Source organism: Nycticebus coucang, chromosome 8 (genome assembly GCF_027406575.1).
Source record: "Nycticebus coucang isolate mNycCou1 chromosome 8, mNycCou1.pri, whole genome shotgun sequence".
In the NCBI taxonomy this organism is placed as follows: domain Eukaryota; kingdom Metazoa; phylum Chordata; class Mammalia; order Primates; family Lorisidae; genus Nycticebus; species Nycticebus coucang.
The window spans coordinates 90,489,747-90,503,727 of NC_069787.1; the positions used below are offsets into that span (position 1 = coordinate 90,489,747).

Consider the following 13,981-nt stretch of genomic DNA (forward strand, 5'->3'; position numbering starts at 1 on the left):
AGGTGCTTGCTGGCCCCAGCCTGAGAGATCCTGATTCAATTAGACCCAAAGATCCAGCTCTTACAGGCTTGGGGCTACCAGGTTTTCTCCTTTATAGAAAGCGACAATGTTTTTGGACCTCATGTTTGTGCCTTCACTTCACACATTGCATCCCCAGACATGGATCATGCTCTAAGTTATGAAAACTCAACCCTTATTTGTTCGAGAGGCTCCCTGGAAGAGGGGGGTGGATCCATGCCACTGTATCTCAGGGAGCCCTGTTAACCCTCTGCAGTGCAAGACAGGACACATCCAAGGCCAAAGTTATGCTTCTGAAGTGCTCAGAGAGACACCCACTCCTCAGCATAGGACTCTGAGCAGTAATTATGCTCTCTGGCTTCTTTCAAATAGCTTCAGCTGGTCTGTTGGCTCCTCTCCTGGCTCTAGACTGAGTAGAGGAATTCTCTCAATGAGCAGAAGAAGAATGTAGGGAGAAAAGCTGCTTTCATCTATGAGCTTCTGGAACATAAAAACAGTGATGGATGGAGAAGATATACTTTGAAAAGAATGTGTTACAATGTGCATCATTACTCTGCGATAATGGGGGTGCAGAACACAGCAAATGTCTTCCAGGGTGTAAGTGGTTCCCTGGTAACAAGCTCCGGATTTCAGAGCTTTCGTGAAGAGGGCTGCTTTTGATAAAAGAGCTGTATTTTCTTAGTCTCTGTGCCTCATGACCATACGCTCCTTGAGGACACGGGCAGATCGCATTTATCTTTGTGCCCCACTGCCTAACACAAGCCAAGATGTAGTATGTGAACAGACTGTCTTCGTTGAGTAGGTTCCAGAGTACCCACGGTCTAGGTTGATAGCAACCACACTGGCTCGATTCATGGAATTAGTTTGGCTCTCTGAACAGCATCAGAAGAAAAGAGAATTTCTCTTTTGTACTATTAGTGTCCTGCCCTGCCGTCTGTAAAATGGGAACGTTTAAATCTAAAAAGAGTGGTCTGGCTCTTCTGGCTGGCTGAGGCCCCACTTTGTTCCTCTGCTCACCTGAATTCCTTCTGCTTTGGAATTATATTAAATTTTCTTTTTCTGGATATTTTTTCCCACAACAAGGGAGTAGTCATTAAAAATACATGTCATGCAATTTTTTACAGGCAGCTAAAAGCTGCTATTTGATTACCTCTGTAGGTATGCAGAGCTCCAGTGATAAGGAGTGCCCAGGGCCCAGAATACTTTTTGAGACTCTGAAAAGGTTTTAATCACTTTTAAAATCAGAAAAAGGAAAGCCCCATGCTTTCAGGTCAAAAATTATATAAATATTTGTCTTTTTATCAATGCTGTTATAAAATAAAATTTGTAATATTATCTTAAGGTGGAAAATGCCTATAGAGGCAAGAGCACATAGGTAAGGGCTCATGAAAGTCCTAACACAGCTCTGCACAGAAGTGTCCCTGGGAGGCTCCACACAAACACGGCAGTGTGGGGCTGCGGCGCTGGAGGGTAACTGTCTCATACAGGGAGGAATGACCCTTTCCTTTCCTTCTCAGTTCACAGGCATGACCCGGCAGGATGCTTTTCTAGCCCTGACTCAGAAAGCCCGGGAGAAGAGAGTGGGCGGAGACGTAACAAGTGATAAACTGAAAGATTGGTTAATATCAAGACAGCGGTACTGGGGCACGCCAATCCCCATTGTCCACTGCCCAGCCTGCGGCCCTGTGCCTGTGCCTCTGGAGGACTTGCCCGTGACCTTACCCAACATCTCATCTTTCACCGGCAAGGGAGGCTCCCCACTGGCCAGGGTTTCAGAGTGGGTGGACTGGTTCTGCCCAAGGTAAGGACTCATATCCTTGCAGTGGTGGTGGTGCTGTGGTGCCAGTACCCTGCTGGGGTTTTAGATGCACCCGCTCCTTCCTGCTGTTCACTCTGCTCCTTTTACCATAACTTCCATCAGGCTGGAAAGAATACCTCAAGTGTTTTGAGAGAAGGGTCTGGAATCTGTGGCCCACCTCCTGTGATGGGCACCCTTTCCCCTTGTCTGAACTGTTGGACGCAGCAGTGTCAGTTCAGATCTACCCCAGAAACATCTGATCCGACTGATAGAAAAGCTCCAGGTTTTCCTGATAACTTTGCAGAAAACCACCTTCTTCCATTTTATATTTCAAAGAGCTTCTTGGAGATGAGAGAAAATGTTTTCTCTTCTCTGCCTTGCAGTTTTCCAATGAAGTGACTATGATAACAGTGGAGATTTTATCACAAGTAGCAGAATAGTAGCTAAGACAGCATGCGTGCTCGGGGGCTTCATTCTTTAATATACCGAGACACAACCTATTTCCCTTTCTTCTCATTTTGGAGGTGGGCTTATGTTTTTCTGTCAATTCCCTGGCATGACTCAAGTGTGATTTTTATGCTGCCAGATCAGCAGGTTAAATAAACAAATAGCAGATATGAAGCTCCAGTATTTTCCTTCTTCCTCTGTGGAGAAGCTATTTTTCTCTGCCTTATACCTCATGATGAGGATGTTTTAAAATAATTTAGGCCTCTGCCTTTATAGAGCTGAGTTAATACATTGGCAATTAAGTAGCCACTCAGTGTAATTGAAAGTCTCAAGCTGGGGAGTCAGACAGCAATGCCTTCAAGTCCTGACTCTGCCTGCCTGGCCTTAGGAAAGGCATTTACCTTCCCTGAGCTTCAAGTCCCTCAGGTAGAACTAAAATAACCCCCTTGAAGGGCTGTTCAGAAGACTGGAATTAACACATGTAACTCTGCACAGTGGCACCTAACAGGCCATCAGTACATGGAAACATTGCAGCCATCCCACCCGGAATCTGCCAGCCATCCTCCCAGGTCCTCACTCAGGTGATTTTGAAACTCAAGATGGTTCTTGTAGACAGGAACATACGAAGTCCTGGGCCATGTTAGGGTAGAAATGTGGACTCTGGGCAGCGCCTGTGGCTCAGTGAGCAGGGCGCAGGCCCCATATACCGAGGGTAGCAGGTTCGAACCCAGCCCCGGCCAAACTGCAACAAAAAAATAGCTGGGCGTTGTGGCGGGCGCCAGTAGTCCCAGCTGCTCAGGAGGCTGAGGCAAGAGAATCGCGTAAGCCCAAGAGTTAGAAGTTGCTGTGAGCCGTGTGACGCCACGGCACTCTACCCAAGGGCAGTACAGTGAGACTCTACAAAAAAAAAATAAAAAATAAAAAAAGAAATGTGGACTCCAGGAAGAAAATGGCACATGCTCTGCTGACAAGCAGTAACATAGGGTTGCCCTCTCAGGGACCTTGGTGGCCTGCCTCCAGTACAGCTGTTGCAGTTGTGTTGGTGAGGATAAGGTTTCCTGCCCTAGCTGCAGAATCCTGGAGGGCAGCGGTTAGGCCCTGGTACAGGTCAGGACCCTAGTCTAGATGATCCTAATGAGCTGCCAAGGCGGAGAGCCACCGAGCCACTGTGGCCAAGTGAGACAGCGTGGAGGCCTGGATGGCAGGCCCCAGAGTTGTCCAATAGACATGGATTCCTTACTCTTGAGCTCCAAGACCTCAACTTCTCTGGACCCTCCTTATGCATCTGTAAAATGGGGATATGAGTGGTATCTGTCTCACAATCCCTAGGTTTATGGGGGATTCAGTGGGCTAATACCTGTGAAGTATTTGACTCAGAGCCTGCTACCCAGTAGTTTAATCAGTATACTTACTGCTGGGCCAGGACTTTAACACTATCACCATCTTCTATCCCTCCCACTTACCAAGTGGCCTCTAGTTTTTAATATAAGCATAGCGAGTGTTAACCAGATGTTATTTCTTTTATAAATTGAGCGTTTCTTCCTCACTTGTACCTCACTTTGTACAAGGTAGATGAGGAAGAAGAGTAACCTTTATCTTCTAATTATTTCCCAGAATAGTACCCGTGTTCTGGTTGATTGGTCTCCAAATAAAAAGACCTGGCTTTAAATTAGAAATGCACTGTTGAGACCAGCTTCTTACAGCAGCCCTGGCTGGTAGGAAACAGGATTCCCTGAGAGCTCTCTCTAACAAGCTCCTACCTTCAGGGACCACCACTGTTCCCAGTAGGAGGCCCCCTGATTAAAATGCAAGAGACCCGTGGGGGGGTGTCCCAGAGCCTTGCCAGATCTGGGCTCCCATGCTGTCTGCTCTGCCACTTGCATTTAATAAACTGGCTTGGGGACAGGGAGTGGGGGTGTTGGCTTTACTTTGGATAATATTTATAAAGCCAGTATGGACTACTTCAGAAGATATGATTGCAACTTTTATTTTATTTTATTTTATTTTATTTTATTTTGCGGTTTTTGTCCGGGGCTGGGTTTGAACCCACCACTTCCGGCATATGGGGCTGGCGCCCTACTCCTTCGAGCCACAGGCACCGCCCTGCAACTTTTATTTTTAAGTTAAAAATAGACTCAAGCTCTTATGTGCTAAATTAACAGAAGATTCACCATTCCTCTTAGGATTCCTCATACTCCTTCTCAAATTCCCCAAGAGCCCTTAAGGATGTTCAGTGTCCTAAGTGTAGTATTTAGGGAGATAGTTGGCCTCAGAAGGGAGAGCCTTGTGTCTGAGGTGTGTGTTCCTGCTGTGGCTTCTCACTGCCGCACAGGGGTGATGGCTGGCTCTACCCATCAGACTGCAGGTGCTGGTCCACTGCCCACTGGGCCTTCAGGAGTTGTCAAGGGGACTGAACACTCTCCGTGCTAGGCCTGATCAGGGCCTTGGCATCTGGTTCTTTCAATTCCACAGGCCCACACCCTAGGAATATTGTTAAGAATTAGTGTAGCATTCGGGCCCCTGTGAGACCTTGGTTCTGTCTAGGTATCTCCATCCGTAGGACAGGCATTGCTTCTTCTGTTCAATCCTTCACACACCAAGGATCTCACTTTGTTCTCTATCATAAACTCTAGGGCTCTCTTCACCCGCCTGTAAGGAAACTAAGTTTAGGCAGGGGTGTGGTGGTAAATATGTAATAACCAGCTCTCTGATTTCTAGTGTTTGCCAATTTCTGTGTTGTTCATACTCCCACCAGGACTAATTTCAAGCTACCAGCTTGACGTCACTTGTCACAGTGTTGGGAAGACATGCTAACAATTGATTCTTACAAGCTGGTGTGAGCTGGCTTCAGCACACCACTTTGGGCCTTCCAAGGTGACTTGTCATCCTCAGATCATCCCAGTGGGCTCCTACAACCCTCACCCTAGAGCAGAAGTAGAGAAGAACAAGTTTATTTTCAACACATCTCACTACATTTGGTTTTCAGTTCCCTTCATGTGTCAGTTTGCTTTCTAAGCATCATAAAGTAGGCATTGGCTCGAGGCAGTCTTGACATGCCTGAAATAGCAGTTAATGTATAAAAGAGACACTCAATCATGTATTGTCCTTTTGGGTGGTTAGATTTTCTACCCGGTTAAATTCAGAGAAATACAAGAATAAAGTTTTTAATTGTTAAAGATTGAAACTTTTATTTTGAAAATTTCTTTAAAATGTCATGTACTGTATAGTACACAAAGAGAGCTTTCTCTGAATTATCTTTTTATAATGTGACATTATTCTTATGCCATTTTACATTCAGACTCATTGTCATAGCTCTCTCAAAAGCTAGTGGAGAAACCACATTAAAATGTAAAAAGAAACCAATTGATGAACTTCGTTTATTTCTTAGGTGCAAGGGAGCAGCCAAGAGAGAGACGGATACAATGGACACCTTTGTTGATTCTGCCTGGTACTACTTCAGATACACAGACCCCTGCAATCCCCACAGGTAAAGCCTCTGCAGAAGTCTTCCAGCATCCGTCAGCTTGGGTCCTCTGAGAAAAAAGGACCAGGATGGAATGAGTGTAATGCCTGTGCTGGAGAGAGGGGAGGGGCGCAGGATAGGTGGGGCCAGACCTTAGGCCAGGTGTACATATGACAGGTGTGACAGGAAGGGGGAAGGATGGGAAGAAAGAGCTTCAGACCACTGCCCAGTCCTGGGGAAGCCTCAACCCCGCCTCTGGGAAGCCCCGAGCAAAGCTTGTTCATTGTGGACCAAGTCAGGCAAAAACGGCTCTGGTCTCCTGGGAGCAGCCTGGGAGAGCACAGACCAGCAGGAACACCAAAGTGGGTCTGCTTCAAAACAGGCGCTCTTGGAGGAAGTGTGTTAAATTATTAAATTAGGTTATTTACAGTTAATAATCCCAAGTATAAGACAAATAAAAAATAGAAAGGGGAAGGAAATGCCATTATAATACCCTCCTTGCAGTGAACTGCATTTATATGATTATAAAGATGAAATGGTATTTATTTAACAGGGGAAAAAATGCTGTAACTATACAGGGAGGGGAGGAAGCAGGGAGTGGCTTCTAGAAGGAGCCACTGGTACAGAAGCAGTGCCTCTTATTGCATGCAGTCAATAGGTAATTTCCAATCGGCAAATCAATAGGAGTATGAACAGTTTTACAATAACTTCCAGGAGGAATAGCCAAAAGAATTAAAGTGGCTAAGGGACAGGCCTGGAGGAAGAGAAGAATAGGAGGTGGAGACCACTGGTTTTCATTATAAACCTTTCAGTGCTATTTTATTTTTCAGCCACATTTGTGTGTTTCTTTGACAAAAACAGAAGTAACACATTAAGGGAAAGAGAGCAGTAGGTAGCTAGGGAAAGAGAGAGAATGAGAAACCCTAAAGGGAACCCTTCCAGAGCCCAGGAACAACACAGCACTGTGATTAAAAGGACTTGCCAGATTGTTCTTGTCCATGAAATTTCTGGAACCCTGTCAACTACATATAAAACCCCCTTCTTTTCTGCTTGTAAGTAGCATTCTTCATTTGAGATGGGTGCTCCTGCCCTTGCCCTGACGGAATTCTGGGTCGCGGTACTGTGATTCTGTAGTCTGAGTACATACATTCCAGAAATGAGGGGATCCTGAGTAAATGGTACTGTGCAAAGGCAGAAAGGGTACAAGGTGATGCTATGGCTGGAACCTCAGCATTGCCCTCTCTAGCCCACAGAGGGGCTCCTCTTCTGGGCCTTCCTTCTAGAAGGAGCCACTGGTGTATTCCATTTAGTAACAGCTGGCTCAGGCTGCAAGGGGAGTCACTCTTCACCTCCTCAGAGTGCTTCAGTGGAAAGCCTTCTTACAGGTGAGAGTCCAAATCACAGTGATGGGACCTTTCACTAGCAGGGGATACATCCCGCCTGTGAATTTCACCGAGGCTCCACTTCTCTCCGCGGCTGTGGCAGCACTGGCTCCATCTCTCACTTGATACTTTCCTGGGTAGATCAGAAATCTGAGCGATAGGCTCGGCGCCTGTGGCTCAAGCGGCTAAGGTGCCAGTCACGTACACCTCAGCTGGCAGGTTCGAATCCAGCCGGGCCGCCAAACAACAATGACGGCTGCAACCGAAAAATAGCTGGGGGTTGTGGCGGGCGCCTGTAGTCCCAGCTACTCGGGAGGCTGAGGCAGGAGAATCGCTTGAGCCCAGGAGTTGGAGGTTGCTGTGAGTTGTGAAGCCACAGCCCTCTACCCAGGGTGACAGCTTGAGGCTCTGTCTCCAACAAAAAAAAAAAAGAAAGAAATCTGAGCTATAGCTTCTTTCAACATGTCACTCCTCAATTTATCCCAAACTTGTTTTCTGGCTAAATACCATCCTTCAGTTCCCTTTCTTTTTTGTTGCCAGAATTGGCAGTTGAATTTCTTTAAGGAACTATTTTTCACACACACAAAAAGTGTTCTTTTAATTTTCCCAGAATTCTGGCACAGTGACAGGAGGAGAGAACACCAAGCTACATTCAGACGTGCGCGGTGGCGGTCAGGTGTGCCTCCTGCCAAGTAATAGGTTCTTTTGCCTACCTCAGGGAAGGACCCCACTGACCAAAAGGGGCCTGAGATACGGGGGAGATAATTCACCAATGCTTGAAATTCCCCCAAGGCAAAAGTTTTCTTAATTGGCTGACCTCAAAAGAGGACATTACTGTGAGAACGAAGAAGTCTGTCACCAGCCAACACTGCCCCCTATTCTTGAGGGTCCCAGCCAGAAAATAGAGGGGCAGTGACGTTGCCTTTCCTCTCCAGTGTCCATTAGGACCCAGGAGTTTGAGGAAGCCTTTAGTTCAGTATCTGTTGGCTAAAAATTATCTATTATATGAGAGAGAGTTATTGGGCTATTTTATGACAATTTACCCTAACTATGCTTAATTGCATTCAGTGAACCATATACAGGCTCTTACTAACTATATTTTAAGGCTACTTTTAAAAACAAGATTGAATTTCTGTTTTAAAACCAGCACTTAGTATCTGCATGTTATTCTCCATTGTAAATGCCACATTGCCCTCTATTGGTAAGAACTCAAAAGTTTCATTTGTCTAATCATAATAAAAAATAAAATAGATCTAGATATTCCAATACTCATGGTACTGAGATACCTTTTTGGCTAGTATATTTTTGTCTTGTGCTCATCCCCCACCCTCAAGAGAAAGACGGTCTCTTGTTGTCACTGAGGCTGAAATGCAGTGATGCAATTACTACTCACAACAATCTTGAACTCCTTGGCTCAAGTAATCCTCCCAACCTCAGCCTCTGGAGTAGCTGGGACTACAGACACCAGCCACTACACCCAACTAGTTTATTGTTTTGTTTTGTTTTGTTTTGTAGAGAAGAGGTCTTACTATGTTGCTCAGGCTAGTCTTAAGCTCCTGGCCTCAAGTGATCGTCCTGCCTTGGCCTTCCAAATTGCTGAGGTTACAGGGTTGAGCCACCACACCTAGCCTTCTTTGTCCTCATTGTATATGAAAACTGCATCTGTTAAAATGTTTCAGTAATGTCTTCTCTTAACAGTTTTTATAACTTGTATAAACTAATGCTGATCTGCCTTGTTTCTTGTTTATTATTAAGCTTTTCTCTAGCTATATTTTAAAAATAAAATCACCATTTTTCCTTGACATAGTTCATTTCAGGGCATGTGCAGATTATAACCGATTTGGTGTAATTTATACAATGTCAGCAAAGCAGATTTCAAAAGATGCCCATTTCTCTTTCTTCAGCCCCTTTAACACAGCGTTGGCAGATTACTGGATGCCTGTGGATTTGTACATTGGAGGGAAAGAACATGCTGTCATGCACTTGTTCTATGCAAGGTTCTTCAGTCATTTTTGCCATGATCAAAAAATGACCAAACACAGGTGAGCGTTTATATTACTTTCCAAAAGAATTCAGTTCTGTGAATGGCAACTTGAAGCACATGTCAGTTCTTGTGAAGCAAGGCAAATATATATAGCTGAAGAATCCTATTTGTCTCATACACTTCAGAGGTCATTGTCGGCCTTAACCATTTGAGGTACATTTATGTGGCTTAATCAGTTCTGGCATGGGATGTTGCAAGCTTGCATAGAACCCAGTCTCCAGTGCTTCTCTGTTTAACTGAGTTAAGTAATTGGAGGTGGTTCTTTGTGAGGCAGAGAGGAATGGTCCATAATGTTTATTGCTTTTTATAGTATCTCATATGAGGTCATGCTTGTCATCTCGTTCCTCTATTTAAACTCTGTTTCTAAGCTTGGCTGAATCCTGCCTTGATATGTCACTCTGATAAATGTAAATAAAGGACCAGAAGATAGAGAATCATATTGTAAATCCATTGATAAATTCTTTTTTTTCTTTCCATTGATAAATTCTTAACCTGTTAGCCTATAATCTGTTCCTCATACTGTTCAGAAAAACATGTGTGTGCTTTTTTCCCATGAAATACATCATATATATAAACAATATATTTAATGTACTGTATAATTTAAAGAATAAAATGAACATATATGCCCCACTCCTCAGTTTAAGAAATAGAATATTATAGGTACCTTAGAATACCCAGGGTGTTCAATCATACCATCCTTCTTCCTGAACCCACCACTAGGAGTCCTCTAGCTAACTCCTATCCTGAATTTTGAATTCCTTCCTTTTTTGCATTTCTCTACAAATTTTTAAATAAGACACATCACTGGTTCCTAACTTAACGTAAGTAGAATCATAGTTCATGTAATCTGTCATGCTTTCCTCTCTCAACTTTTTTTGAAATTCAGCAATGTTGATACATGAATTTATATTTCATTCCCATTTCACTCTGCATGGTATTCCATTATATGGGATCGAGTTTCCAATACAGAACTTGGTTTTTGTGTCCATACCACCATTAATGGTTGTTGTACTGTTTTGTGAACAAAATTGCCTTAAACACCCTTGCTCATGGTTCCTGACAAATGTGTGTCAGCATTTGTTCAGGGTGTGTACATACAAGTAGAATCACTGAGTGGTAGGGTATGTGTGCCCAAGTTCACTAAGAGACCCCAGACTGTTTTAGTGGTTATATAACCTACTCCCCCACTAATAGAAATGTGGGCTCCCATCTCTACATCTTCATCAGCACTTTGTACTGTCTAACCTTTCACCAAACCCATGGTACATAATGGGTATCTTTATGATTTAAACTTGAATTTAAAGACACTGATTACTTAATGAAGTTCAGCATGTTTTTAATATGTTTTGAATCTCTGTATTTCCTTTGCTATTCAATCTTTGTTTGTACCCTTGGCTTTTAATTTTTCTGGATTGTTTATCTTTTATTGAGTTGTAGGAGTTTTTTCTTTTCTTTTTTTTTAATTTAGAGACAGAGTCTCACTTTATCACCCTCAGTAGAGTGCTGTGGCGTCACAGCTCACAGCAACCTCCAACTCCTGGGCTTAGGTGATTCTCTTGCTTCAGCCTCCCAAGTAGCTGGGACTACAGGCGCCCACCACAATGCCTGGCTATTTTTTTGTTGTAGTTGTCATCATTGTTTAGCAGGCGGGGCTGGGTTCAAACCACCAGCTTTGGTGCATGTGGCTGGCGCCCTAGCCACTGAGCTACAGGCGCCAAGCCAGAATGTCTTTTATTTATTTTTATTTTTTTGCAGTTTTTGGCTGGGACTGGGTTTGAACCCACGACCTCCGGTATATGGGGCCAGCGCTCTATTCCTTGAGCCAGAGGCTGTTAGGTCTTATTTTTCTAAAAATATATTTATTTCAAGCTTCTTATTTTAAACCTCATTTTTAAAAGATATTTTTATTTAGTACAGAATTCTAAGTTAAAAGTTTTCTCTCAAGCCATTTTCTGGCTTTCATTTTGCTGATGAGAAGCCAACAGCAACTGTAGGTTGGATTGTTGTTCCTTATTAGATAATCCATCTTTTCTCTCTGTTTGCTATTAAGGCATTCTCTTTGTCTTTGCTGTTTGACTTTTATCTGGTATATCTAGGTATGGATTTCTTTTTATTTATTCTGCTTGAGATTTTGTGTTTCTTAAATCTGTAGGGTGGGATCTCAAAAGTCCTCAGTCACTATCTCTTCAAATAGTAACTCTTTCTCATCCCACTTCCGCTATTTTCTTTTCTTATAACTTTGATTAGATGTACTTGGTCTACTTCAGTCTATGTTCCATGTCTTTTATTCGTCCTTTCATGTTATCTACCTTTGTTTCCCTAGACTACATTATGGGTAATTTTTTTATGTCTATCTTCTAGTTTCTAATTGTCTCTTTGTTTCTAATCTGCTGATTGGCCCATTCTTTGAGTTTTTGTTGTTGTTGTTTTGTCTTTTTTTTGAGACAGATTCTTGCTCTGTCACTCAGTCTAGAGTGCATTGGTATCATCATAGCTCACTACAACCTCAGACTCCTGGGCTCAAGCAGTCTTCCTACCTCAGCCTCCCAATAGCTGGGACTGCAAGCATCTGCCTCCATGCCAAAGTAATTTTTTTTACATATTTTATAGAGATAGAATCTTGCTATGTTGCCCAAATTGGTCTTGAACTCTTAGTCTCAAGCAACCTCCTGCCTTGAGCTTCCAAAGTATTAGGAGCCATCACATATGTTGGAGTTTTTAATTTCAATTATTATATTCATTTGTAGAAGTCCTAGGGTTTTTTATCTCCTTTATTGTCTTTACAGTCTCTTCTTGTGATATTTCAAGCCTTTATTTCCTAAAATATATTAAGCATTACTATTTTATATTATCTGACTGATGATTCTATATTATCTTCTTGTGATATTTCAAGCCTTTATTTCCTAAAATATATTAAGCATTACTATTTTATATTATCTGACCTATAAGGTCATTATAGGTCTGATTTAATCATTTGTTGTTTCTACTGTTCTCACTCATACTGCCTCGTTCTTTGGGTATTGTGTGTGTGTGTGTGTGTTTAACTGTGACCTTATATTCCTCAAACCTTTCTTTATGGGAGCTATTTGGAGCCTCTGCTAGAGATGATTTGTGTTAGCTTCTCCCTGTTGCCTGCAGATGCTACCAACCCAAGACCACTTTAAATTAAATCTTCTGCTTGAAGTTTTTAGGTCCATACAAGTAGCATGAATTCAGTCCCAAACCCTGATGAGGGTCAACTTACATCTACAAGTTCTCAGAAGAGGTATTTTCTTTCCTTTCACACATCACTGTGATTAGTTAAGATAGGCAAGTTTCCTTGCTTTTCTGTTCTGAACTACTGGTTTATTTCTAGTTCACCTTTCTACAGACAGTTCCTGCCTTAGGTAGGTTCTTCTTCTAGACTCCCAATGTTGCTGGGCCCCAAGTTTTATATCTCATCTTTTGTGTTCTGTACCATGCTCAAAAGTTCATGATCACTGTGGTTCAATAGATATCCCCAGGGTAGAGCTGGCTTCAGGAATTGTATTTTCCTTAGGTTTTCTTGGTAGGGTTTTGTTTCTTTGCCAGCTCAATGACACATTTAAAGCATTATATTTTATATCCCATGTGGCTTTTTCACTTGCTTCTCATAAGGACAAAACTTTAGGCTAGTTTATCTAACCTATAGCCAAAGTTATAATTCCTGGAATTTTTTTCAATTGTCATTTTTATTTTTGTTTGTTTAATACAGCTCCCTTTAGAATATTTTTTTAATTACAGAGAAAAAAGGGGGGAAATGTTTGTCTCCCTATCCAGATGATCCATGCTGACAATTTAAGAACAAAAACAGGCTGAATATAGTGGTTCATGCCTATAATCCTAGCACTTTGGGAGGCTGAAGTGGGAGGATCACTTAAGGTTAAGAGTTTGAGACCAGCCTAAGCAAAGGCAAGACCCTGTCTCTACAAAAGATGGAAAAATTAGCTGGGTCTGGTGGGCACCTATAAGCCCAGCTACTTAGAAGGTGAGGCAGGAGGATCACTTGAGCCCTGGAATAGAGGTTGTTGTGAACCATGATGACACCATGGCACTGGACCCCAGAGTGACAGAGCAAAACTCTGTCTCAAAAATAAAAAGTAAGACATGTCTAAGATAAAAAATTTTTAACTGCACAGAAAGTGAACATTGGTATCTCCTTCCTGTGTCCTATATTCCATCCCTTTCCTCATCTTTTAACTTTCCTGTCATTTCTTCCAGATAAATATTTTGGTTATTTCTACATGTATGTTTTTATTGATTTACTCATTTTAAATGCTACCTATATTGCATATATGTTCTTTGCTTCTTTGTTCTAATAATACAGCTTTAATGGCCTATCCAAATCAACACATATAAATCTCCCATTCTTTTAAATTTATGTATAGAATTCCATCATATAGATATACCATAAATTATTTAAGCAGTCACCTATTTTTCTAATTATTATTACCAAAAAAAGTCCAGTGACTTTATAGTTTTAGTAAGTATTTGGGAGCATATCTGTAGGGTCAGGTCCTAACAATGGGGAATCCCTGGTCAAAGGATATATATTTTTAAAATTTTGATAAATATATCACTTTTAAAAACCTCTTTAATACAGACTGAAACCCAGTTTTATTAAAATGAAACACACTGAAAGCTCCCACTCTTCCCCTCACCTGCACCTTAGCAGTATAGATCAAAAGAACTCTCTTATACCAAAAACTAATTTAGAGTATAAATGAAATGCTTAACATAATTTTCTTTTCATTGGTCCCAGTGGCCTTCATGTGTAAAAAATAAACCAATCTGCATCAGAAAGATGTTAA

General features: G+C 42.2%; 1 protein-coding gene across 2 annotated transcripts in view; it reads left to right on the forward strand.

The window, feature by feature from the left end:
* LARS2 (leucyl-tRNA synthetase 2, mitochondrial) overlaps window positions 1–13,981 on the forward strand; it is a 155,502-nt gene that overhangs the window by 101,638 nt on the left and 39,883 nt on the right. For both annotated transcript variants that reach the window (XM_053598588.1, XM_053598589.1), the window contains 3 exons: window positions 1,536–1,819; window positions 5,652–5,750; window positions 9,013–9,150. In XM_053598588.1, coding sequence (XP_053454563.1) covers window positions 1,536–1,819; window positions 5,652–5,750; window positions 9,013–9,150 — 521 coding nt within the window. The remainder of the gene's footprint in view (window positions 1–1,535; window positions 1,820–5,651; window positions 5,751–9,012; window positions 9,151–13,981) is intronic.